Below are 27,399 nucleotides of genomic sequence, written 5' to 3' on the forward strand. Positions count from 1 at the left end.
CTAACAATAACAAAATGCCGAGCGAGACACAAGCTTTCTGTTTATACTAGAATGCGCATGCCCAGAGTGCGCAAATGGTCACTTGATATACGTTTTTGGTGGCGTAGTGTGGCTGGAGATATGTTCAGAGACGCTAGGTGAAACGCTAGTGCGGACGCGGATTTTGATCTAAAACGCCGTTTTAAAACTAAACCGCACTAGTGTAAACGGGGCCATAGACAGCAACAAACAAGCTAAATTCACACACATACATATGCGTGCTTGTTAGACCGCCCACTCCCGTCCAAAATTACACCAGTTACCGACTGCTCTCGCGCTTTATTCTGAAATTTATTCCCGTGTCGCAAGAAATCTGGTCGGGACCCGCAGCTCCCACGGTAAAGCCGCAGGAATGTAGACCTTTACTGCATGGTGTTCAAAGCAGAAAATGCAACATTCTGAAAGGTCCAATAAATAATCTGAGAAGTGTTTTTAACTGAAACTTCAGACACATTCTGAAGACACAAAAGACTCGTCTTAAATCTTGAAAACGAGGTAAAATAGCTGCCCTTTAAATGACAATAGCATCTTGTTTTACCTGTATTTTGATCATTTATTTCCACAAACTTGAAACATCACACACTTGTCTTGCATTTCATGAGTTCCAAGCACATCTGTACATCTGTGAATGTCATGATGCAGACTCCACTACCAGCCGTCCCATTGACCCACAGATGATATTTTTTGTGGCAAACCCCACAGCTTTTGTAGTATCATACCTGTGGTGTTTAGGCATAAACCACAGTTACCGTGGTATTGTTCACTAGTCAGAATGAAAAAGTAAATCTGTACAAACAATGCACTGTACAAACACACACACACACACACACATTCAGGCTTGTGTCACACTGGATTATGTTTCTCAGGGCAAGATGACGAATAGTGCTTCATGGCCATTGAGTTTGCAGTCATGCATGCAGGAGGATACAACACACACACTCACACACTGAGACACTGACAGGTGTGGCAGGCTGAAACTCAGAATCCAACCTGACAGTGATGAAACATCTGAATGTATTGGATACTTGGGTCTCCCACAGTCAGTGAATGAATGTAGACACAGCAGCTCTGAGCTTTAAGAATGAGCCACTGATCAGCTGAGAAACACAGCAGTTCATTCATATCCATCTATCTATCTATCTATCTATCTATCTATCTATCTATCTATCTATCTATCTATCTATCTATCTATCTATCTATCTATCTATCTATCTATCTATCTATCTATCTATCTGTCTGTCTGTCTGTCTGTCTGTCTGTCTGTCTGTCTGTCTGTCTGTCTGTCTGTCCGTCCGTCCGTCCGTCCGTCCGTCCGTCCGTCCGTCCGTCCGTCCGTCCGTCTGTGTGTCTATCTGTCCGTCAATCCGTCCATCCATCCATTATCTATCCATCTGTCCCTACATCCGCCTTATCATATATCCATATCATATACCCATTCTTTATCATCCATCCATCCATCCATCCATCCATCCATCCATCCATTATCATCTATTAATCCATCTTTTATTATCTATCCATTCATACAACTGTCTGTCGATTCATCCATTATCATTTATCAATCCATCCATCCTTTATCAACCATGCATCCATCATCATATACATCCACCCATCTGTCCATTCAACCATTATCATCTATCCATACATCCATACATCTTTTATCATCTATCCATTCGTCCATCCATCCAATCATTATCATCTATCCATCCATCCATCCATCCATCCATCCATCCATATATCTATTATCATCCATCTATCTTTTACTATCTATCATCTTACCATCCATTCACTCGTCTATCCATTATCACCTATTCAATCATCTATCCTATATTAACTATAATCCACCCATCTATCCATTAGCATCCATCCATCCTTTATCATCTATCATCCACCCATCCATTATCATACATCTATCCTTCCATCCTTTATCATATTTCACTCATCCATCCATTATCATCCATCCATCCTTCACATCTATTATCCACATATCCATCCATCCATCCTTTATCATATATCATCTACCCATCCATTATTATCTATCCATCCATCCTTTATCATATATCTTCCACCCATCCATCATCATCTATCAATCCATCCTTTATCATTCACCCATCCATCTATTATCATCTTTCCATCCATTCTTTATCATCTATCCATCCATCCACTTGCCTAACCATTATCATCTATCCAGCCACCCATGCATCTATCCATCCATTCATCCATTCTTTCTCCTCTATCATCCATCCTCTATCATCCATCCATGTTCGTCCATCCTTTATCATCCATCCATCCATCCATCCATCCATCCATCCATCCAACCAACATATATAACCAATAACGCTGTCATGTTGAGGCATAATTTATTTCTGGAAGCCTTAATCAAATGGGTGTAGAAAATAAACAAAATTCAAGTTTTACAATGATGATATTTTTTTCTTGCTAATTTATCAATGAATGACAAAGTGGGGCAGTTCCAACATTTAAACAAAAAAACAAGAACATCACATTTCAACAGTTACACAAAAGCAGAAAATAAATTATATTTAACAGCAACATAAAGAATATAAAAAAAACATGACTGAACTTAGAGAGATTATAAACAACCAGTAAACAAAACCTGAGAACGTTTCACAAATGAAGGCTGTTGTTTGAGACCGCATCTGCGTATTTATTTCAGTGTTTCTCAACCACGACCCTGGAGAGCCACCGGCTCTGCAAATTTCCATGTCTCCCTAACCAAGCACACCTGATTCAGATCATTACAGACCTGTAATGGGTGAGCCAGACAAAGGAGACATCAACACATGCAGTGCTGGTGATCCTCCAGGAACATGGTTGAGAAACACTGCTTTATATGACGTAAAAGTGAGTCACATCTTTAAAAAAAATTAAATATGGTGACTTCGAAACACTGAACGACCAATTCCATTGCCAATTTGACATTCTCCAATTAAATTCCAAAATCTATCTATCCTAAATGAAGACATATTTCACATTTAATACATCACCTGATATAAACCGTTACAGAGAACACAAGGATGACTCAGAGATGTCTGTCTCAACAATGAGGCACGGCACAAACTAACCGTTAATTCAGTGTGTGTGTGGTCAGACGCATATGATTACTGGTGTCTAAATGCAAACATGCGCAGACCACTAAAAACACACAGAGATCAGACCGTCTACAGGTTTGCAAGGAGTTATAAAGCTCGACCTTTGAGGGGAGTTGTTGTAGTAAATGAATAAGTTGTAATTGTAAATAATGCTAAAAGGGAGGGATTTAATGCTTAAATACCTTTGGATATAAATGAGTTTGATAATGTGTGTTAGTGTGTTGATTTGGAGATACTGTACATACACTGTGTGTTAAGATTCTGGCTGGCGTAGGGTTAAAAAGAAAAAAGGGAATCGTTTTATCTATACATTTGTACCGTATTAGCTAAGGAGACAATTTGTTTACCCAGTAGTTCTTGCTAAAGTAGTCATTTGTATTTGCATGTTTGTTCAGGTCGCATACAGATTAAAATATACATGTGTATTTTGTTCTGGTCAAAATACAGTAGTCAACATTTGCTAGTCAATGTTAATATATTTATTTATACAAAAGTTCTGTCTGGTTCTCGAATCTCGTTGGCGGTTAGCTGTGCGATATTCTGCAATAACAGCCTTGTCACCCTTCTGTATTAATCCACCACAGAGAGTGACAGCAGATCAATAGACTTACTACAGTTTGACAAATATTGCAGCTGTTGGACAACATAATGTACTTTTGAGGCTTTCAGGTGAAAATGTAGTTGTTTAGATTGCAAATATGCAGTTTATTTATAAGGATAGTGCCTATTTATTCAAATATTTATAATTTTGGAGATTCAGCTTGTTGGCGGCCATCTGCCTGTCATACTGAGCAGAGCAAAGGTGGTTGACGTTCTGCCACAAGATGGCGACAGAGACCACACAATAAGCCTTGAGAGGAGAAAAACTCAGCGTAATTTCAAACTACAGCTGATTAAATCATTATAATACTGGTAATAGACTTTCAAAGTCGATCTCTCTCTTTTGTATGTTGTAGTGCTGTATTTATACTATAGTAATCTGGTAGTGTTTGCTTTGCTTTGGCTTTTTTTCTGGGTTATTTATTGTGATATCTCGATTGCAACAGAGAAATACTGCACTGTAAAAAATTCAACTTGCAAATTGGTAACTAAGTTAAAATTGTATTTTAGGTGGACATATTTGGTAGCTCAGGGTTGAATTTACTCATAAAAATGATTCAACTACATGTTTAAACTGTTTGTTCAATAAAAGTAAAAACTTCAGTTGAGGAGACTTTAAATTTAGATTTCTTTATTTGAGCGATTATGTAAAAATAATAAGTTGAGTTAACTTAAAAATTTAAAGCAATCATCTTAAAAAAAAATGCTTGTTTATTAAGCTCCAGTGGTTGAAGTTCTGGGAAATGTCTGTAGACTGATGGCATTTCATGCCGTTTAGTCTTATAATCTTAAAATGTGAGGAAAATCACTTGTATTGTCATCATTTTAGACATTACGCTAGAAAATCATTTAAACACTAGCTCTAAAGTGACGTTGTTGAATGAGTAACGGCTTCTGCTTTTCTGACGTCTGCTACAGATGTGAATGAATGGCGGAAGAAAGTAGTTCCTCTTACAAAAGAATTTTTAGACTCTCCGTGTTTGTTTTTCTTTTTATATACCCGATTATGCCATTAAACTGTTGTATAAATGCAATATCAAACGAGTAGCAGTGCGATAAGGCTGTATATTGTCACTGGTGGGACACTAAGGCACTCGGTCGCAACGCATGCCTTCCCCCAGTGCCGATATACAGCAATATCACACTGCTACTCGTGTGATATTGCTTATATATATTGATCTACTTCAAATGTTGACTACTGGGCTAAATATATGTTAAACAGTGCAGCAGAAATATATATATTTTTCAAACTAAAAATATACTCAGTTTAAAACCTTCAAATGACCAAAAATATTGTAAAATGTATTTCAAGTACATTTTGGTTTATATTTAGCTATGGAAAAGATTAAGTAACCACTTCAAAAATATACATATTTTTGGATTTATTTATTAGGTATTATTTATATATCATGATATTATTTATTAAACTTATAAAAAGATTAGTTTTCTTTCGGATACCTGAATCAAAATATTGCCATTTTGGGTGCGTCCACTGAAGTGTTTTTATTCAGCGTTTGCTTTCTGTTGTTGTCAATTGTAGCACCTCAAACAAACTTAGCAGGCGTTTTACGATCATTGCTGTAAAATAGGTATTTTTTTAGCAAGTAAGAAAATTTTAAAAAGTATACCAGTGTCACTTTTGAGCTAGCCATCCAATCATACTGAAGGATAGGCGGGACAATAACACGCAAATGTCAACAAATAATCTGCTAAAGACCTCAATTTGTAGCTGTAAAGCAGGATACTCTGTATCATAACAACAGATTGGAAAAAAAGCAGCACTGCAAAAATACTCACAGCTGAACGTGTCTAGAACATCGCTTATGTTTCTGCAGCGCAAAAAACATTTTGGTGGACACGCACCCTGAGAGCACTTTGCTTCCAGAAAATTGTTAAAATATCACATATTGTGAGTTCTGATTGAAATTAAGTTTATTCCACTAATTACTAAATTATTAATTTATTTTCCTCCAGCTTAGTACTTTTATTTATCAGGGGTCGCCACAGCAGAATGAACCACCAACTTATCCAGCATATGTTTTACACAGCGGATGCCTTTCTAGCTGCAACCCAGTACTGGGAAACACACTCACACACACACACACACATACACACACACACAATGGCCAATATAGCATATTCAATTCACGCATGTCTTTGAAATGTGGGGGAAAACGGAGCACCCGGAGGAAACCCACCTGAGCACATAAAGAACATGCAAACTCCACACAAAAAACGCCAACTGATCCTTAAACCAACAACCTTCTTGCTGTGAGGGGACAGTGCTAACCACTGAGCCCCCGCGAAACCATTATAATTTCTTAACTCTTCTAAAGTTAAAACACTGGTATTTTTAGCAATTTTACTGACAAATAAGAGAAGAAATGTCAATAGTAGTTTATAGAACAAAACATAACATTACTGTTAATCATGAATCCAGAATAATTGTACATTTTTAAGCAGTTTCTTAATTTTTTCCATAGCTAGAGCCTTTCTAGTATACATATACAATATATACAGAGAGCTAAATCAAACTAAAATGTATAGAAAAATATTCGTCAACATTTATTAGTTATATGTTTAATTATGTTGGTCACATTTTTATCTCTGAAATACATTTTAAAATATATTTGTGAAACATACCCTCTTTTTTAAACAGAATCAGTGGCAGTTTTGCGGTTTCATGCAATCTAATAACATAAAAATATGGACGATTTAAAAAACGACAGGGGAAGAACTTACAAATTTCTTTAAAAAATAAACATAAAAAGGGACAAACCGCTTTATCTCTGTGTACAAACAAACAAACAAACCAAGCTGAGATCCTTTACAGATGCATCTCTACGTAAATAAATATCTGATCATCAAGATAAATGCTTTGGTTGAAGACCGAAAAGATGAAAAATAAAGATTAAAAGAAAGATCTGGGATCGTGTTGATAATAAGAACATAATTTTCACATTTTGACAAATGATACGCCAACCAAACATTAAAAAAAAATACTATTTAGTTCTTTAAAAACTGCAGAGATTGTTGATACATTTTTAAAGCAGGCCTGTTTTAGTACACAAATCCAATGGAATCCTGATTACAGCGGGACGAATCTTTGTGGGGACGCACATAGACAGACTAGCAATTTCGCTCCATCAGTGTGGTATGTCGTGGTCCGCAGAAATGCATTTTTTTCCCCCTTCTTCCCTTCCCGCTTCTTGATTCAAGCATGTTGGAGCTTGCCTTACTCTGTGCATGACTCAAGAAGACACCCAGGAAGAGAAAAAGTGTAGCAAAACATAGCAAAGGTGTTAAGAAGCTTTCCAAGACATCGACAACTCAACAGTGCCTTCAGCCGTATATATCTTCATTCCCCTGGGACTTCAGAGCATGCCGAACAGGTGTTAAAATCTCGGTATTTCAGTGCCTTGTGGGTACGTTGAGATCTCAAACACATCACGGTGGATTTCTTTACCCAAAATAAAGCTCTGTCAAAGTGACCCCGTCAAGCCAGGATGACTGACCTGTGGGTTGAAGGGTTGAAAGGGTGATGGAGGACGTATTATGTTTCTCGAAGAACAAAGAAAGCTGTCCACTTCAGCCAAGAGAAGGAAGAGATGTAAATCAAGGTAAACGGCCTCCCTGTTTACTTGCGTCCTTAAGATTGGGGTTCGTTTGCAATGGGTAAACAACACAAAAAAGAGACAATGGACATTTAAAAACACGTTGAGCTCCTGAAAAGGCCAGTCCGGCGGGTGTTTGTCACTTGTGAGAGCAGTTTTTCCAGTTGCCTTGATAAAAAAGACTGAAGAGTTGATCTTGAAGATATGCTCTGAGGAAGAGATATACATGATATCTGGTTATCCACGAAATGTTTGCGAGGGAAAACAAATGATCCCAAACGGCGGCCGTTTTCAGCATTGCAACAACAAAGCGCCAAAGCAAGAAAGCAACACACACCCAACAAACAGACAGAAAACAAGTTTTCTTGCAGCAGCCTCAGCCACTCCTTTGTTAGTCCTTCAGATTGAAGCTTATCCCTCCTTTCTTTTCAAGCAAAAGTCAAGCGTATAAGACTGGAGTTCATTAAGACACACACTTAAAGAAACATGACACTTGTTTTTGGTAATAGGCTCATTTAAAAACTCCCCTATAATTAAACAGTTGAGTTTTATATTTCGTTAAAGCCATTCAGGCCTTTTAGCTTAGCTTAGCACAAATCCTTGAATCGGGTTAGACCATTAGCATCTCATTTAAAAGTGTCCAAAAATTATGTAATTTAAAGTTGGAGTATTCTGTAGTTACATCGTGTAAGAAGAACAACAGAAGAGTAAAAGTTGCTATTTTCTTTGCCGATTTTTACTCTCATTTTGGGATCGGAATAAAAGTACTTTGCCGCTGTACCATGGCTGGAGCAGGTGCAATAATTTAACGCAGCACCTAAAAATAGTCTCTAGCTACCAGGTGGTTTGAGACTGGGCACACCAATGAGGATTTACATCTTGTGAATTTAAGTATTAGTGCTGGTAAACTACAAACAAAGTCAGTCCAAATTGGTGCCATGACCCAGATTGGAGTGAGGTGTAGGCTGGGTTCACACCAAATGTAAATTAAAGTTTTAGTGCTAGTAAATTACATACAAAGTCAGTAAAAAAATGGTGCCGTGACCCGGGTGGGAGTGAGATGTAGGCTGGGTTCACACCAAATGTTAATTTAAGTATTAATGCTAGTAAATTACATACAAAGTCAAACCAAATTGGTGCCGTGACCCGGGTGGGAGTGACATGTAGGCTGGGTTTACACCAAATGTGAATTTAGGTATTAGTGCTAGTAAATTACATACAAAGTCAATCTAAATTGGTGCCGTGACGCGGATGGGAGTGAGGTGTAAGCTGGGTTTACACCAAATGTGAATTTAACTATTAGTGCTAGTAAATTCCATACAAAGTCAGTCCAAATTGGTGCTGTGACCCGGATGGGAGTGAAATGTAGGCTGGGCTCACACCAAAGTATAAGTGCTAGTAAATTACATACAAAGTCAGTAAAAAAATTGTTGCCGTGACCCGGATGAAAGTGAGATGTAGGCTGGGTTCACACAAAATGTTAATTTAAGTATTAATGCTAGTAAATTACATACAAAGTCAATCCAAATTGGTGCCGTGACCCGGATGGAAGTGAGGTGTAGGCTGGGTTCACAACAAACGTGGATTTAAGTGTTAGTGTTAGTAAACTACATTTTCTTTCTAGATCCAAACATCGGCTGAATGAATTCAAAAATGGTAAAACTCAACTGCTTAACTCCAGTAGAGTTGTAAAATGTTTTTTTTTTCCATAAGAAGTGGAGAGCTCCTTTAATAGATTGCATGCTGCCATAAGCAATAATGAAACGTGATATAGAGGCGTTTGGAAAGTCAGCCCGGAAGTGTCATGCAGGTGACAGAAGAGCTTGTTTCAATAGCCTGAAGTCAACCAGCATGGCAAACAACAACCCAAAGGTGCTAAATAAATAATGTTAGTCTGCTATAAGGAAAACAATAGACGCTTGAACTTACCAGGTCACCTCACAGCCAGAGCTCGCTTTAATACGGGGATGGAACGCTGAAAAATGAAAAATAAAATTAATTAGTAATTTACTGATAGAAGGAAATTATTGCCACATGATGAGGAATCAATGGGGTGTAGTCGCTATGTGCAAACATGAGAACAATGGTGTGCCTATAGTAATACTGTAACATAAAAAGTGACTTAAAGGGATAGTTCACACACAAATTTAAAGTCTGTCATCAAGAACTCCACATTTAAAACCTACTTGACTTTCTTCTGTTGAACAAAAAAGTAGATGTTTTGGAAAATGCTGGTAGCTGGCACTCATTAATTTCCGTAGTAATGGTTTTCCCTACTATGGAAGTTATTGCAATTAGCATTCTTCAAAATATCTTCTTTAGTGTTCAACAGAAGAAAAAACAACTCATAAAACCACACAAGGGGGTTTCATTTTTGGCTGAACAATCTCTTTAGGAGTATTGCTGAGCTACCATGATATTTGAACTGACATTTCAAATTCACAATAATCTTCTATGTGAAGTTGATTTGACACAATCTACATTGTAAAAGCGCTATAGAAATAAAAAGAAATTGAATTGAATATTTTCAAATGACACGTGTAAATAATAGTGTAATAAAGTAAAATCAAAGGTTAATTTAAAACTTAATAAATAAAAGATGGGATCAAAGTTTACTTGGAATCAAAAAAGGTGGAATCAAAACCTACTTTTGTTTCTTTCTTCTGTTGAACACAAAAGAAGGTATTTAGAAAAATGCTGGTAGCTGGCACTCATTAGCCCCTTTCACACATACAGACCTTTCCGGAAAATTGCCGGCAATTTTCCAGAAAGGTTGTATGTGTGAACAGGTCCTTTTTGAAAATACCGGTAAATTCGTTCTGGCTATTTTCCGGAAAGAGAAGTTGTAACATTACCGGCAATTTGCCGGAATGCTGCGCTGTGTGAATGCAGAAGAAAGATTGCCGGAATGAGCGTGTGCACGTCTAAAACGTGCTGACGTGAGACGTCTGCTTTAGCCAATCACAACAGTCAGACGCATATACGTCCGCGCGGTTTGTGAGAATAAAAGCCTTTGAATATTTTTCCAGACACATTTAGTTGCTAGAAGTTAGTCAGATCACGTTTATATGTTCTTCTTAATGCCAACTGTGTAAATAATCATCAATGAGATGCTTATGATAAGCCGTTGTTTGTTTACCTTCAAGCTTTGCGTGTGCCTATGAAACAGCCTGTGAGCGCCTGCACACGCACATATTATGAACATCTCGACATGCGAAAGTGATCCTGCGAAAGTTGTTCACAATATTGATCATCCACAGAGTTTGTAATTTAGTCAAATGTTTACAAATACAAGCGCAGCCGTTTAAAGCTCATTTGTGGTGAATGATGTCAGAATTTACCGGTATTTTGGAATGGATGTGTGAATGCTCTTTTCCGGAAAATTTCCGTAATGTCCTCGCCTGTGTGAACAGCGTTTTTTTGAATATACCGGTAAAGTCGTTCCGGAAATTTTCCGGATATTTACCGGTATCACTGTGTGAAAGGGGCTATTGATTTCATAGTATTTTTCCCTACTACGGAAGTCATTGCATTCAGCATTCTTTAAAATATATTCTTTTGTGTTTAACAGAAGAGGAAAAAAACTAGAGAATAAGCTTCATTTTTGGAGAAACGATCTCTTTAAGAATTCCCTACTTTTGAGCTACAGTACCATATTTATTGTAAATAACAGTGTACTAAACAGTTTACTTATTACTTAGTTAAATAAGAGATGGGATCAAAGTTTACTTGGAATCAAAAAAGATGGAACCAAAACCTACTTGAGTTTTTTTTCTTCTGTTAAACACAAAAGAAGATATTTGGAAAAAATGCTTGTAGCTGGCACTCATTGACTTCCAAAGCAATTTTTGCCCCCACTATTAAAGTCATTGCAATCAGCATTCTTCACACTATCTTCTTTTGTGTTCAACAGAAGAGTAAAAAACTAGGGAGAATAAGCTTCATTTTTGGGCTGACCTTCTCTTTAAGAGTTCACTATTGTTTAGCTACCATGAAAATTTCAATGTAAATAACAGTGTGATAAAGTAAAATCCCAATTTCACAATTTCTTAAATTAAATATATTTTAAAGTGTATTTAATTTCTGCAATTATTTCGTCTCTTTTGTGTCAGACGATCCTTCAGAAATTGTTCTAAATAATGTTTGACATATAAAAAGTTTGTCTTTACTCGCCCCTTCAATTGTTCAAAACCTACTTGGGTTTCTTCCTTCTGTTAAACACAAACGTTTAGAAAAATGCTGGTGCTCATTGACTTCCATAGCATTTTCCCTACTATGGAAGTCCTTGCATTCAGCATTTTTCAAAATATCTCCTTTTGTGTTTAACAGAAGAGTAAAAAATAAAGAGAATCAGCTTCATTTTTGGTCTCTTTAAGAGTTCCATACTTTTGATCTACCATGTAAATAACAGTGTACTAAACAGTGTACTTATTACTTAAATAAGAAACGGGAGAATAAGAGAATATAATAAAATGTGATTAATTTCTTTAGTGTCTTTTGTGTCAAATGATCCTTCAGAAATTGTTCTAAATATTGTTCAATGCTCAAATATTTCATAATTTTGTAGAAATTGACATACTTCTTTTCCAAAGCATCGACTGAACGATAGAAAGTTAAAAAGAACAGCATTCATTTGATTTAAAATGCCTTTGTTACATTATAAAAGTCACTTTGGATCAATTACATGTGCTATTTTACATACATTTCCTACATTTTTTAATTTCTTTAGGTTTATACTTTCGGAAAGGTTGAAATCAAATGAATCAAGCTATTTTAGAAGATGGCCTATGCTAAGAATAGTCACATGATGACCATGATGTGCTGTCTATGTAGGCGTCACATTTTTGGAAAACGGCCAGCATTAATCTTTTTACACAGGATGTTGCACAAGCATTAAAGACCTGTGGGTTACAAACAAATCATACAGATAATGTGTGTCTATGATAATGTAATTGCACGGTGAACCATATATTCCAGCAACAATAAATCCATGTTCCGGTGACAAACAAATATCTGAAATATTCCTGCTATGACAAATAGGTCAAACGCTTATAGCGCTGGTGAGACTTCATATACAATAAGCAAGCAACCTGCAGATAGCTTTGCGAGACTGAAAAAGCTGCAGAAATATTCACAACCCTAAGAAAAAAAAAAAGAGAGACATGCGCCGGCACGACTGACATTCCTAAATGATCACGGTTTAATTCTCTTTCTGATTCTTTCATCGAGTGTGATTCGGATTGAATGATAATTATATTGAAGAATGTTGTTTTATTCACTTGAAGAGAAAATCGGTGATAGAGATTGACAGGGAGTGAATAGAAAATAATCTGTAAAATATTCTGAATGTGTTGTCCAAAAAAAAAGTGCAAAAAACCTATTAATGAACGCGTCTGATGAAGACAAAACCCTGGCAAGTGGTTCAAGAGGAAGTGAATGAGATTGAATGCTATCTCTGACAGACATCGGAAAACAAATGAAGGCTGTTTGGGCTTCACCCCCTCCCAGCATGCATTTGTCATCAGCCTAAAAACTGGAATGACAACTTTCAGTTTAAGATCTGATATGATTTGCAGGTAAGATCTTCAAATGAACTTTCTATGCATGTAAAGATACATTAACATAACAATAAAGCATTGCAAATGTAAAAGCTTTTTTAAAGGGATAGTTAACCTTAAAATGAAAAAGTTATACTGAACAATGTAGGGAAAAAAAGCAGTCATTATATTATGACACTTGTAGTAGGAACCAAAAAAATACTATGGACGTTAATGGCTGGGTAACACTTCCATTTAGTATTAGATAATACTATTATACTAGTATTAGTATACTGTCTGCTTAATATCTGTTGATTCTGCCCCTTCAGCAGACATTTAACTGACTATAAGAAACTTTGCAAGTGCATGTCAACTTGCATTAACCCTAACCCCAAACTAACAGTCTACTTATAATCTAATGAGAATTAGTTGGTATGTGGATGCAATGCAACTTAATTTAACAAACGGACTTAAAATAAAGTGTGACCAATGGCTGTTTGTTCTAATGTTCTTCAGCTTGTTTTGAGTACAATAGATAAGAAAGAATCTCAAACAGGTTTGGTACAAGTGGAGGATGAGTGAATGATGACAGAATTAGCATTTTTGGGTGAACTATCCCTTTAAAAAGGAATACAGATGATTAAGTTGTGAAAACATACACACAAATCTGCTAAATCAAGTAATAAATGCTGTATTATGCATGCCAGGCCAGTAGTTTTCTTTACTGGGGTAAAGAAACTAGATGCTGTAGCGTGTAAAACAACAATGTAATAAAATAAAAAAATGTCCCTTAATATAAAAACATCAAAACAATCCTCATTGACATTCATATACGAAACTGACTTAAGTCTGTTTTATGCACAGTATGCATGATGTTACTGTTTTTCCAAAATAAAAGTACTCTTAAATCTATTTTCTAATGTTTGCGTCTTTGGGTTCTTAAATGATGGTGAAAACAATGGTGTCAAAAGGTCATTCTCTCTCTCTTAAGAACTCTTATGCAATAAAGATTGAAGTTTTTCCTTTACGTTTTCTTGTTTTGTGTGCAAATGACAATATTGTCAAAACAATCCCTGTTCCCAATCAAACTAAAAACTTTGTATTAGGTAAGGCTATCAGTTTGGGCCATTTTGAGTTTTTGTAGCTTGCAATGATTAGCTAAATGAATGCATGAAAAGCTATATTTTATAAAAAATTTAAATAGTTTCATGCTAACACCCCATTGAGTATGTTTACACAAAAACTAAAGATACAAAAATATTTTCCTTAGCATTTTTGGAAGGTTTTGCGTACAGATAACAAGCGCTGTATTACGCAATCTTGGCAGTAGGTGGCAATGTCATTTTGTAAAGAAGCATGACAAACACAATATAATTTTTCGAAAGCTTATTTTCAAACATTTGCTTATCCAGGTTCAAAAATGCTGTTTCTACAGTAATTAGTAATTTATATTGTAGCGTTTTTTCAGCCCTAATTTAGTCAAGCACTTGAATAAATCTTTAATTCTTTTGTTGCTATGGCAACTATAATATACTTAACTATACTGTTACAAAAAAACACACATAATGTTAGTTTTCTACAATTATGAATTTACATGTATATATATATATATATATAGACATACTGTCGCTGAAATTTTGGCCCGTTATAAAAAAAATTCGAACTGGGATCAATCGTTTCAGTTTTTCGCAACCGAAAAATCTTTTGATGGGCATTTTGACATTTCAGAGCAAGCGTGTAAGCGAAAGGTTTGTGTACGTGACGAATTTTATAGATATCAATATGAAAAAACGCATAGGAAAATCTGACTTCAGTGCGCAAAGACCTTTAGAATGTTAATTTGCTTATAGTATATTGATACGTTATTAATTATGCATTCATTTATTTTATTTTCGGCTTAGTCCCTTTATTCAATAGGGGTAGCCACAGTGGAATGAACCGCCAACTTATCCAGCATGTTTTACAGAGTTGATGCCCTACCAGCTGCAACCCATCACTGGGAAACACCCATACACTCTAATTCACAGTCATACACACTACGAACAATTTAACTTACCCAATTCACCTGTACCACATGTCTTTGGACTGTGGGGCAACCCACACCAACACGAGGAGAACATGCAAACTCCACACAGAAATGCCAACTGATCCAGCCAAGGCTCGAACCAATGACCTTCTTGCTGTGAGGCGACAGTGCTAACCACTGCGCCGGCCTGATTAATTCTTATTTATTTAATTTTTTATAGCAGAGAGAGGGGAAGGATTGTATGTGTTGAATTGAAGTGCATGTGTCGACGCACAAACCACTCCAAAATTGGCGCAGAAAATTATTTAAATATTATTAAGTATTAATAATAGTCAGTATGCTAAAATAAGTGTTGTAACAACTATTACATATAAAGTATAACGCACGTTAGAATAGTAACGTTTAAAAACTGTAATGTTTACTGTAAATTACACTGGTATTTTTTCTTGTGGGTATGAACTGCAAAATGCACATGCATAATGAATTACTGTACTGTACTGTGCTGTGGTTGGCAAATGAGGTTAGTGTTCCAGTAGCTGACGGTTTCACATACAGTCTATGTGTTTGCATTGGTGAGTTTCTAAGCAACTGGACGAGCTGTGCTAGTTTCTTATCGAATAAAATCTCTCTTTAGGCTAATCAGATGCGTTTGCATATGACATCCCTCAGAGCGTGTTTTGCATTTCCAGTATTTCCTCTCCTTTTCTTTTGCGACACATGCTATCACAATGCATTTGGGTTACCTTCTGTGTTTTCTTTTATTTGTATTATGCTTGTAAATATCTGATCCTTGGCAAACTTTATGTACATTGAAAAAAATAATGATTCATTAGATTTACAAACTTTTTTTTTAAGTAAGTGTTATAAATCAATTCATATGGGCTGAATTTAAACAAACATATTACGTTTAGTAATGTTCAGCTTAATTTGAGTGTTAAAATTCAGCCCATATAAATTGTTTTGAAAATCCTATCCTAATTGAATGTAGTAAATCCAATGACTCATTTTTTTTTCAGTGTACCACCTACTGTATGTGATAAAATCAATGTCAAACTGTTTCCAAGCTGAATATAAAGCACACTCATGTAGTTTCTTTATCTTTCTTCATGAGGTAAAACGCTTGCTGCTGTCAGCACTCACTATCAAGTGTAGATGTATTGGGTGTGGAAAACTTGGCAAACCTCACCGCTTCGAGAATTTGGCGGTAAAAATGTAGCACAAATGTGTGTAGTTATTTACAGCATAATACTTTATAGTACATATCTAATAAATATGTCCTTAAAAGGGTCCCTACAGTAAGTTAACTCGAAAATTGCATTATTTATCACAATTGTTTTATATTATATTCTTTATTATATAACTATTATTGCAGACATTATTAATATGCTGTTAAAGGGACAGTTCGCCCAAAAAAAAAAAAACATGTTATAATTTACTCACCCTTCACTTGTTCAAAACCTAATTAAGTTTCTGTCTTCTGTTGAACAGAAAAGAAGATATTTCGAAGAATGCTGCTGGCTGGCACTCATTGACTTCCATAGTAATTTATTTCCTACTACGGCAGTAAACGGGTCCTAGCAGTCAAACTTAATATTTCATTAAAGGTAAAGGTTTTCATTGAGGTCACTTTCATCTATCGGTTTACTGTCTCTTTATGAGTTCACTAGAGTTAGTATTAATAAGAAGATATTTTGAAGAATGCTGGTGCCTGACTTCTATAGTAATTAATTTCCTACTATGGAAGTTAAAAGGTCCTAGTAATCAAATTTTGTGTTCATAAAGGTTTAAACTGCATGAGGGAGAGTAAATAATGAGGTCATTTTCATTTTTGGGTTTACTGTCTCTTTAGGAGATCACTATAGTTAGGACTAATAAGAAGATATTTTGAAGAATGCTGGTGGTTGGCACCCATTCTATTCCATAGTACTTTTTTCCCAACCAGCCAACTTTTGTCTTCGAACATCTGGGAGAGCAGGTGGAGGGCTTATTTAATTTAATTAATTAATTTGTTATTAAATAACTACTACTGATGTTGCTAACACTGCCATTCAAATCCCACATCAACCACCTGCACAGAAATCAACAGCGCAACCGGGTTTTAACCAGGGTGCGAATAATACATTAATACTAATTTATACATACTATCTTAAAGAGATAGTTCAACCAAAAATAAAGCTTATTCTTTCTTATCAGAAGGGTCATCTTTTTACACTAATGTTAGTTTGTGTAAAACATGCTTCATTGATTCAAAATTATGTATTTACTTCAATGACAACTCATTTATTAATGAAAGGTATGTAACTTTTCAGTGGTTTGACGGACATCTAGTGTATTTGACCTACAGAATCCTCTGATTAGCTGTTCCAGAGGTTACTGTAGGTCAAGCCATACAAACTATGCATCTAATTTGACTTTACTTTTAGGTTATATGCATATACAAACAACTATTTTATGAGAAAAGTGTGTTGTTAACACTTAAGATGTCTATCGGTGCTCTAGATCTGCTGATTTCACATTGTTGATTTTTTTTTTCCTGCATAGACTGATTGAATATGCATTCACAATGGTATGCACCGTTGTAGGGGTGTTCAAATGTCTATGTATATTATATAATACTTTAATTATTAATATTATTATTTAAGATACAGATTTTAAAAAACTATTTCTTACTTTTAAAGGGCTGACCCCCCTCCCCCCATTCATCTTGTTTTGAGGCCCTTCAAGCATTAAATCCACCCCAAACCCCCTGTAACTCACACCCTTGTTATGACATGTTTCCAGATTAAGGTAAAAAAAATGCTTAGAGATTTTAACATTTCATCAATTAAGCGAGGGGATGAGCTTCATACAAGATCTGGCAACTTAACAAACATGGATATAAAGTGATTTTTACATAGCTAGATTAGGCCATACAAATTACGAGAGCTTCCCGGGAGAGATAACGCAATAGCAGGGTGGCACGGAGATGGGGCTAAAATACGAGGAGACTCACAGAAAAAACGGGGGTATTGGCAGGCTTTTGAGTGTTTATGCTACCAGCAACCAGCATTCTTGAAATATCTTTTTTTGTGTTCAGCAGAACTCCTTAAGGTTTAAAACACATGGGGGGAGTAAATGATGAGGCAATTTCCATTTTGGGGTGAACTATAACTTTAAGAAAAACTACAATCTTTAGTAACAGTGGATTCAGTGTTTGAGGTGTATGAGTCGCCCATGTTCTTGTTCCTTATTGGGTTTAGAGCTGGTTTTGGGATGGCATGCGATGTTAAGCAGATACTTCCGTTCAAAGGTTTCAGTTCACTTAGAAATGAATTCTTTTATTCATAAATGATGCATTAAATAAAGCAAAAGTGTCAGTGAAGAAATTTCGGTGACACTTAAACGGAAAGTACAGTTCTTGCTATTAGCAATCAATTAACTAACACTTTTAGCTCAATAAACAACTAATTAACTGCTAATTTTTTAAATAATAAGGTAGGAGTTATTTTTAAATATTGGCCAGGATTAGGAATGTACTGTAGAGTAAGATCCTACTTTAGAAGTACAAGCATTAGGAGGTAATTAATAGTGGTTAATAGTGGAAATTGGTACTCAAACTACTGTAAATAGTTACTGAAATGTCACAAAATATTTCTATTAAAAAAAGCTTTTATTTTGAATAATAATGTTAAAGGGTCATGTGACATGATGATGCCTAATATTCAAATTAAATGTCATCATAAAAAAATATATATTAAAATAGAAAACTTTTATTTTGAATTGTACCATTTTTTCAGCACATTCCCATCACTGTTTTTTTAATCAAATAAATGACTTTTATTTTTTAAAATCTTACAGATCCAACCTTTTAATGTCAGTATATGTTTCTAAAAGGCTTACTTGACATATATATGTGATTACATCATCAAATAAAAGTCCCTATCGGAATAATAAGTTACATTTCATGGACAAGACTGAACAATATCGCCTGATTACTGGTGCTGTCTCATCACTACTAGAAAAGACTGGATTTATGAAAGAACATATTAACCTATGCCCGAAAATGAAAAAGGTCATGATTTGATGTTAAAGTGTCCTTTCGGCAAATCATAATGACTGGAATGGAATCAGCAAGTCATAGAGCACATCATATCCTCTCTTACAACACATGTGTGCGTCTGTATTGACTGACAGTAATGTCTCATGTCATCCCCCATATCCTGTGAGGTCAAAATGTTCAATTATTTGAAGGGTTTTATATTGTGTAATACAGAAATGTCATCGCCTCATGAGTGGGTGTGCAGTCTGAGGATGCAGAAAAATGTGCAGAACGAGATCTGCAAGCTTATTTTCAAAGTGTATTAACAGATTTGTGGTAGACAATCGATTAAAATGCACAATAATTTCAAATCAACTATATTTACATGTACAGATGAAATGATGCAATTTTAAAATGATATTTAAAAATTTTTAAATTTTATTAATTAATTAAATTATTTTTAAAACAATATAAATAATTTAATATTACACATTTGTTTGTTTATTTATTTAAAAAACAATATTTCAAAAAATTGGAAAACTTACAAATTTATTTATTTAAAAACAATATAATTTTTTAAAATAATTACTTATTTTTTATTTATTTTTAAAACAATATAACAAAGAATTATGATTACATATCTAATTACTTTTAAAATGATTAATTACATATATTTATTTATTTAGTTTTAAAATTATATTATAAAACATTTAAATACGTACATATTATTTATTTGGTTTTAAAATGATATATAAAAATGTAAATAACTGCATATTTATTTATTTTTAAAATGATAATATGAAAATTTGCAATAATTACATTTTTTTTTCAAAACAATATTATAAAAAACTAGAAAAATTATATATGTATTTATTTACGATATAACTTTTTAGAATTAATTATATATTTGTTTATTTTTAAAACGATATTACAAAAAAAGAAATACTTGCATATCTAATTATTTATTTGTTAAAAACTACATAAATATTTGAATAATTACATATTTATTTATTTATTTTGAAAACAATAATAAAAAATTTGAAAAAATTACATATTTAAAACTATATTTAAAAAAATTACATATTAATTCATTTTTAAAATGATATTATTAATATGAATAATTACATATTTATTTATTATTTTTATTATATTATAAAACATTTGATTACTTACATATTTATTTATTTATTTGACTTGATTTATAAATAAAAATTGTAACAATAGCTTATTTATTCATTTATAAAATAATATAAAAAATAATAATTACATATATTTTTTAAAATGATAATATAAAACATTTGAATAATTACATATTTATTTATTTATTTGGTTTAAAAATTATATATAAAATTTGGAATAATTACATATTTATTTGTTTATAAAATGATATTTAAAAATTGTATAAATAAATACTTATTTAGTTATTTATTTAATACTTTCCAAAAGCTGTTTTCCTTTTTTATTTATACATATTTTTGGTTATCTAAATATAATTTGAATTTTCAGCTTCATTACTCTAGTCTTCAGTATCATGTGACCCTTCAGAAACTCCTAATTTGATGATTTGCGGCTCAAGAAAAATGCTACAGCGTCATCAATGTTAAAAACAGTTAAATAATGACTTTTATGATACTTTGACGATTAGAAAGTTTAAAAGAACAGCATTTCTGTGAAACAGAAATCTTTGTAACATCGAAAACAGTTTACTGTCACTTATAAGCCATTTAACTTTGCTGAATAAAGTTGATTAGATTTTTAAAGTCAAATATTACACTGGTAGTAGATGCATTTATATTAAAATTATATAACATTCAATATAATACACCCATTTTATGTGCTGTTTAGTTATGAGAATATTGCATCGTTAGCTTAGCAACATGCTAACTCCAAACTACCAAACTCAGTGAGATCTCTCTGTACATGTGACTTTTAGTTTTAAACATAGCAATCTAATATTTAGTATAGTATACCCAATAATTTTAGTGCTATATGGTTATCAGAATATAGCATTGTTAGCTTAGCAACATGCTAACTTCAAACCCAGTGAGTTCTCCGTGTACATGTGGCAATCTTGAAATGACTGGATTATTAATATCAGTCTCTGTGAATGCTGTCAAGACAGATTAACTTGCATTGAACTCTGAGCATTCTTTCAAGGGCTTTCTAGATCACACCCAGATCAACAAAAGCCCGAACTGTTCACACAGCCATTATCTAAGCGAGTTCTTGGTGTTCAGATTCCTGAATGTGTCGAGAATACTGAGAAGTTAATTTTACACTCACTCTAAGCTTGATTTCTTCTTGCGCTTTATAATGCAAGCGATGATGATTATAGCCACAATCACACCAATCACAATTCCAGCGATCGCTCCTCCAGACAGACCGGTGTCTTCTTTACCGTCCGCTGAAAAAACAGGATGAGCTGTTTAGCGCATGATAGACTAAAATAGACAAAATTACACCCGATAAACAAATAAACACCACAAGAATAAAATATTGACTAATACAAAATAATAATGAATAAAACATATATCATGCAACCCTATTGTCAAGTCAATATAATGCAACTTTATTGTCGCGACCCGCTTTTTAAGACCTCAAAACTCTCATTTATTTCTGGCAACGATTAATCTCCAACCTTAGAATTAAAACAGCGTCATATTTACTTGTCACTGCGAGTTTGTGTGTCGTTTTGTCCATCTTTCCTGTGATGTTGTTGAATGCTTCACAAGTGTAAATGCCGCTGTCTCTATCTTTGGCCCTTTTTACAACGTAAACCTGTTGGCTGCTGTTCAGTGCTGTGCCGTTGAGTTTCCATGTATATGTGCTTGGAGGGACAGACTCTGCAGTGCAGGATAATTCCACATCGTCTTCAAACTTCACCGCATGCTTGCCTTGAACCGCCACCTTTTCTGGACCGTCTGAATCACATCAGAGACATTTACATTAGAGTAATGCAAATAAACTGTCCATAACAGACACAAGCATAGTGGAAAGCACCACCATTCGCAAACAAGATATGGCTAATGTTTAGACAAGACAACAAAAGAAATGAGATACACAAATCAGTATGTCCTTGGCAGACAGGATAGGCATCCGTGACCTCGGAAATAAAATAATGTGGAAAGTGAGAAAAATAAAATAAAATACTGAGGAAATCTTAGGAAAATCTTAATTAATATATTTGCTGGAGAATTGGTATTTCAGTGAACAGAAAAGGAATCTAAAAAACATACCATTATTTAATATATATTTTTTAAAGAAGGTAATTGTGTAAAATTATTTACAATTAATTTAAAATTAATTATCTTTAATATAAATTAAATTGCAAAGCAATTGCATAAATTCTGTAGGTAAAAACAATATATGAGCAAAAAGTTTTTGAAATTAAATAAAAACCATAAAGCTGTCATTTTTGTTAAATAAAACACATGCTAAAATAACAAAATAAAAACAATTCAAAACAAAAATAAAATACAACAGCTTGCACCTATTTTATTTCAGCCAGCTTGAAGATATTTACACAAAGGCAAAGTAAATAAAAACCATAAAGCTAGTAATTTTTGTTAAATGATATACATGCTAAAATAATAAATAAAAAAGTAAAATAAAACAAAAACTAAATTAAACGAAGCAAAACAAAAATAAAAAGAAAAAAAACAAAATAAATAAAAACAAAACAAAAATAAAACAAAAAATAATAAAACGAAATAAAATAAAAACAGCATGCACCTTTTTTTAAGCCAGATGTCAGGGAAATATTTTAGCATATAATTATTATTAGTTTAATTTGATTAGTTAACTAACATTAAAAGAAGATTCATAAAAACAAAATGGGCATATTTACAAAAAGGAAAAAAGAAAAATGTGATTTTTTGAAAATAAATAAAAACCATAAAACTGAAGTCATTTTTGTTCAATGAAATACATGCTAAAATCATAAAATAAAAATAAAATAAAACAAAAATAATAAAAAAATACAATAAATTAAATGACATAAAACACAGTAAAATAAAACAGCCTACACCTATTTTATTTCAGCTAGCTGTCAAGGAAATGTTTCAGCATATAATTAGTTATTAGTTTAACTTAAAAGCAAAGATTTATAAAAACTAAATGGGCATATTTACAAAAAGGAAAAAAGGAAAATGTGATTTTTGAAAATAAATAAAAACTATAAAGCTAAATTTATTTTTGTCAAATGAATAATAAAATAATAAAATAAATCAATAAAAATAAATAATAAATAAAATAAAAAAAACTATAAAGCTAAAGTTATTTTTGTTAAATGAATAATAAAATAATAAAATACAATTAAATAAAACATAACGAAAATAAAATACAATAAAAATAAATAAGCTTGCACCTATTTTATTTCAGCCAGCTGTCAATGAAATATTTTAGAAATATATATTTTATAATTTTAATGTTTTATAATTTTTAAAACTGAAATTAAAAGCAAAGATTTATAAAAATTATTTTACAATTATATTTACAAAAACACAAAAACAACAAGCTTTTACATTTAAAATAAAAACAGAGAAGACACAAACAAAAATGTATTTGAATTATTACTAAACTAAAATTGTCAGTCGATGTAACTAAAATGTCATCAAAAAATACACTTTCATTCATCCTTTTTTACTTTTGTAAATTTAACAAGCCTGTTTACTACTTTAAATCGTTTCTATGCCCTTTTTTCAGTGCATCCTCTCAGTGCTGAGTACAAAAAAGTATTATCTATATATATATTATTACTTATCTATCTACTGTATATATCTATATCTATCAATTTATCGATTTATCAATTAGATCTGGTTGAGACACAGTGAAGTATAAAAAAATATTACATCATTTAAAAAATAAACTCCATGCTCTGCTATGCTCAAATTTTCCGACACCTGAACCTTTATCTAAATACTCTTTAAACCCAGTTGTCAAACACTCACTCAAAATATGGGCACAATTTAGAAGAAGTTTTGCACTTAAAGGACTATCAGCCTATGCCCCCATAGCAAGAAATCATATGTTCACCCCCTCTACTATAGACAAAACTTTTGACATCTGGTCTATGAAAGGTCTTAAGATATTAAAAGATATGTTTATTGATGGGCAATTTGCTTCATTCCAACAAGTAAAAGTTAAGTTTCAAATTCCAAATTCCCACTTCTTTAGATACCTCCAGCTGCGAAGTTTTGTGTCCTCCTCAATGAGTCACTATCCCTCACTGCCTCCCCCCTCCCTGCTTGACTCTATTATGGAGCTAAGCCCATACTCAAAAGGACTTATTGGCAAAATATATTCTATAATTAATTCCCACAATCTGGAACCCCTAGTAAAATTAAAAAGAAAATGGGAGGTGGAGCTAGAGATAGAACTATCAGAAGATATGTGGCAATCCGTTTTAGACAATATCCACTCATCTTCAATTTGTTTAAAACATAGAGTTATACAATTTAAAGTAGTACATAGATTACATTGGTCCAAAGTGAAACTAGCCAAATTTAAACCAAATATAGACCCTAACTGTGACCGGTGTAACATTGAGCCAGCTACTTTATCTCATATGTTTTGGGCTTGTTCAAAATTAAAGAAATTCTGGCAGCTAATATTTAAATTCCTCTCGGACGCATTAAATACCTATGTAGAACCTGAGGCCATAATTTCAATTTTTGGAATCACACCACAGTCCTTATGTTTTAACAAAAGCAAGATAAATGTGATTGCCTTTGCTACGCTTTTAGCTAGAAGATTAATATTGCTGAAATGGAAGGAAAAACTTCCTCCAACCTTTAAGCAATGGCTTATGGAACTTCTACACCACCTGACCTTAGAAAAAATACGATACACTCTAGGAGGCTGTACTGATATGTTTTTTCTCACCTGGCAACCTGTTTTAGATCACGTAAAAAAGATGGACCCCTCAGTCATTTTAGAAGAGTAGAACCTTTCCTTGTTTGTTTGTTGTTGTTTTTTTTTTTTTTTCTTCAATTTTTTGTATTTTCTTTTTTCTCCCCTTATTAATGAGAGTAACATATGTTTTACTTATTATTACTATTTATTTGTATTTTTTCTTAATATTATTTTTTTTTTTTTTTCTAGAACCTAAATGTATGTGCGGCAGGTTTTGTTTGTTTGTTGTGTAAAAAAAAAAAAAAAAAATTGAAAAGCTATTTTGTAATGTATGTTTCATATCTAATATGTTCAATAAAAATACTTTTGGAAAAAATAAACGACTAAGTTCATAATAAAAACAACAATTGCTGAAAAACAGATCACTATAAAGAGCATCTAACACTGACACTATCATCCGCAATACTTACAGTTGATCTTTAAATTATAGCTGGCTTCGTCTTTATTCACTTTGTTCCTCAGAAGGCACCTGTATTCGCCTCTGTCCTCCTTAACTACTTTATCAATGCTCACAGATGTCTTGTCAGCTGAGAAAACGATGCGAGAATCAGGATTCAGAGGTTTGCCGTCCTTCACCCATTCCACAGTTTCGGCTCTTCCAGCAGCTGCAAAGCAGGTGAGGTTGACTGTGCTGTTACCAGCGATGAGCAATGATGTGGAGCTGGAGATGTTTGTTCCAGATAAAGACTCTACAGGAAAGAAGACACATCATCAGTGATGCTGTCAGATATGGGTAGATGTTATATCTATTACAAGGTGCGAATGTTAAAAAGCTCCAAATGTTGGTACATCAATGTTGGTACAGTGTAATAAAGATTCCTAAATTTGTTTTGGATGTTAAAAATAGTCAGTGTTAACTCTCCCTTGTTCCTAATCTGTTTGACTTTCTATGTTTTGTTAAATGCAAAAAAAAAAAAAAGATATTTTGAAGAATGTTGGAAACCTGCAACACCTTAAGGTTAAACACCATGATTTAAGTTAGACTGTTTTTAAAGCTAATAAAACAACCACAATTTATTGACAGTTGCATTTTGTTGACAGTGAACAAGTTGACAGATGTCACTGTTGCCATGAAAGCACAGTAGTACTATTACAGGAACAGGTATACTACTTAGAAAGGGCATATCTTTAAGCTATTTGAGCAGACTTTGCTTTTCTAGTGAGCATGTGCACACTGTAAATTTATTATTATTTTTTTCTGTAAAATTGACAGTATTGCTGGCAATTTTAGATGCTAGTAATACTGTAAAATATACGTGCAAATATAAGTGCACTGTAAATTAAGAATTACAATTATGTAAAGCTACAGCTCAGTTGTAATACATTTTGCCAGAAATACTGTAAAAATTGCTATACTGTAAATTTTACAGCATTTTTTACAGTTCTTGCATTGGTAGGTACAATACTGAGTCATTTAGTCAAGCTAGTAGATGCTCTTGTGCTTTGGCCGGTGCAGCAACAAACAGCGGCAAGCTATTGAAATGAATGGGTTTCATAGCACTGTGCTTTCCACATCCAGTGTGAAAGTAGCTTTAAATGAACAATGATTACCGCCGGTGGGAGAGTGAAACTAGTGTGCTGAAAACCACTGGACAGTGTGGCACAACATAGCCTTTTTTTGGCTTTGTTGGCAGTGTTGCCAAGACAGCACAGTAAAACAATTGCATGAACAAGTATACTACTTAGAAACTTCCTATCTGCACGTTATTTGAGTGGCCTTTGCTTTTCTGTTGAAACACTGTGCACACTGTAAAAAATTGCAGTAAAATTTACAGTGTTACTGACAATTCTGGGTGCTAGTAATATTTTCAAATTCACAAGTGCGCTGTAAATTAACAAATACAATTGTGGTGTAAAACTATAGAACAATTGTAATTGTTAATTTACAGTGCACTTGTAAATTTTACAGTATTACTGGCATCCAAAATTGCCAGTAATACTGTACATTTCACAGCAATTTTTACAGTTTTTGCATAGTTACGTACAGAGTAGAATATTGAGTCACTTCGAACTTTAATAAGTTCGCAGATGATCTTGTGCTTTGGTCGGTGCAGCAACAAACCGTGACAAGCCATTGAAATGAATGGGTTTCATAGCGCAGTGCTTTCTGCATCCTGTGTGAAAGCTAATTCAGATGGACAGTGATTACAGCCGGGGGGAGAGTGAAACTAGTGTGCTGAACACCTCTGTACAGTGTGGCACATCATAGCCTTATTTTGGCTTTGTTGGCAGTGAATGAGTGCAAACTCCTCCAGGTCTCAGCTACATTTACAGCATTTGAGGTTAACAATCCTGTGAGGTGCTTTGAAATGTGTGGTTTTTATTCACTGTTTGACGTAATCTCAACTAAAAAATGAAGAAGGTGGGGCATAGATTAGCTCCTCCACTTTTAAAAAAGCAACCAACAGTGTTTTGTTTTATCACCACTCTGCCAATGAGAGTGGTTGAGCTCAAGCGCATCAAATGAGAAGCATTTAAAGAGGACGGGGCATGTCAGATACTAAAATTTGATTGGTCAAGATTTGATGAGAAACGGCAGAAG

General features: G+C 33.7%; 1 protein-coding gene across 1 annotated transcript in view; it reads right to left on the bottom strand.

The window, feature by feature from the left end:
- Nucleotides 1-2,379: 2,379 nt before the first annotated feature.
- si:ch211-264f5.6 overlaps nucleotides 2,380-27,399 on the bottom strand; it is a 42,770-nt gene continuing 17,750 nt past the window's right edge. The window contains exons 6-11 of the mRNA XM_002665478.7: nucleotides 25,268-25,546; nucleotides 21,611-21,865; nucleotides 21,228-21,348; nucleotides 9,293-9,338; nucleotides 4,666-7,572; nucleotides 2,380-3,689 (exon numbers count right to left, since the gene is read on the bottom strand). Of these exons, the coding sequence (XP_002665524.2) occupies nucleotides 9,320-9,338; nucleotides 21,228-21,348; nucleotides 21,611-21,865; nucleotides 25,268-25,546 (674 nt within the window). The 3' untranslated portion in view covers nucleotides 2,380-3,689; nucleotides 4,666-7,572; nucleotides 9,293-9,319. The remainder of the gene's footprint in view (nucleotides 3,690-4,665; nucleotides 7,573-9,292; nucleotides 9,339-21,227; nucleotides 21,349-21,610; nucleotides 21,866-25,267; nucleotides 25,547-27,399) is intronic.

Source organism: Danio rerio, chromosome 19, assembly GCF_049306965.1.
Source record: "Danio rerio strain Tuebingen ecotype United States chromosome 19, GRCz12tu, whole genome shotgun sequence".
Lineage (NCBI taxonomy): Eukaryota > Metazoa > Chordata > Actinopteri > Cypriniformes > Danionidae > Danio > Danio rerio.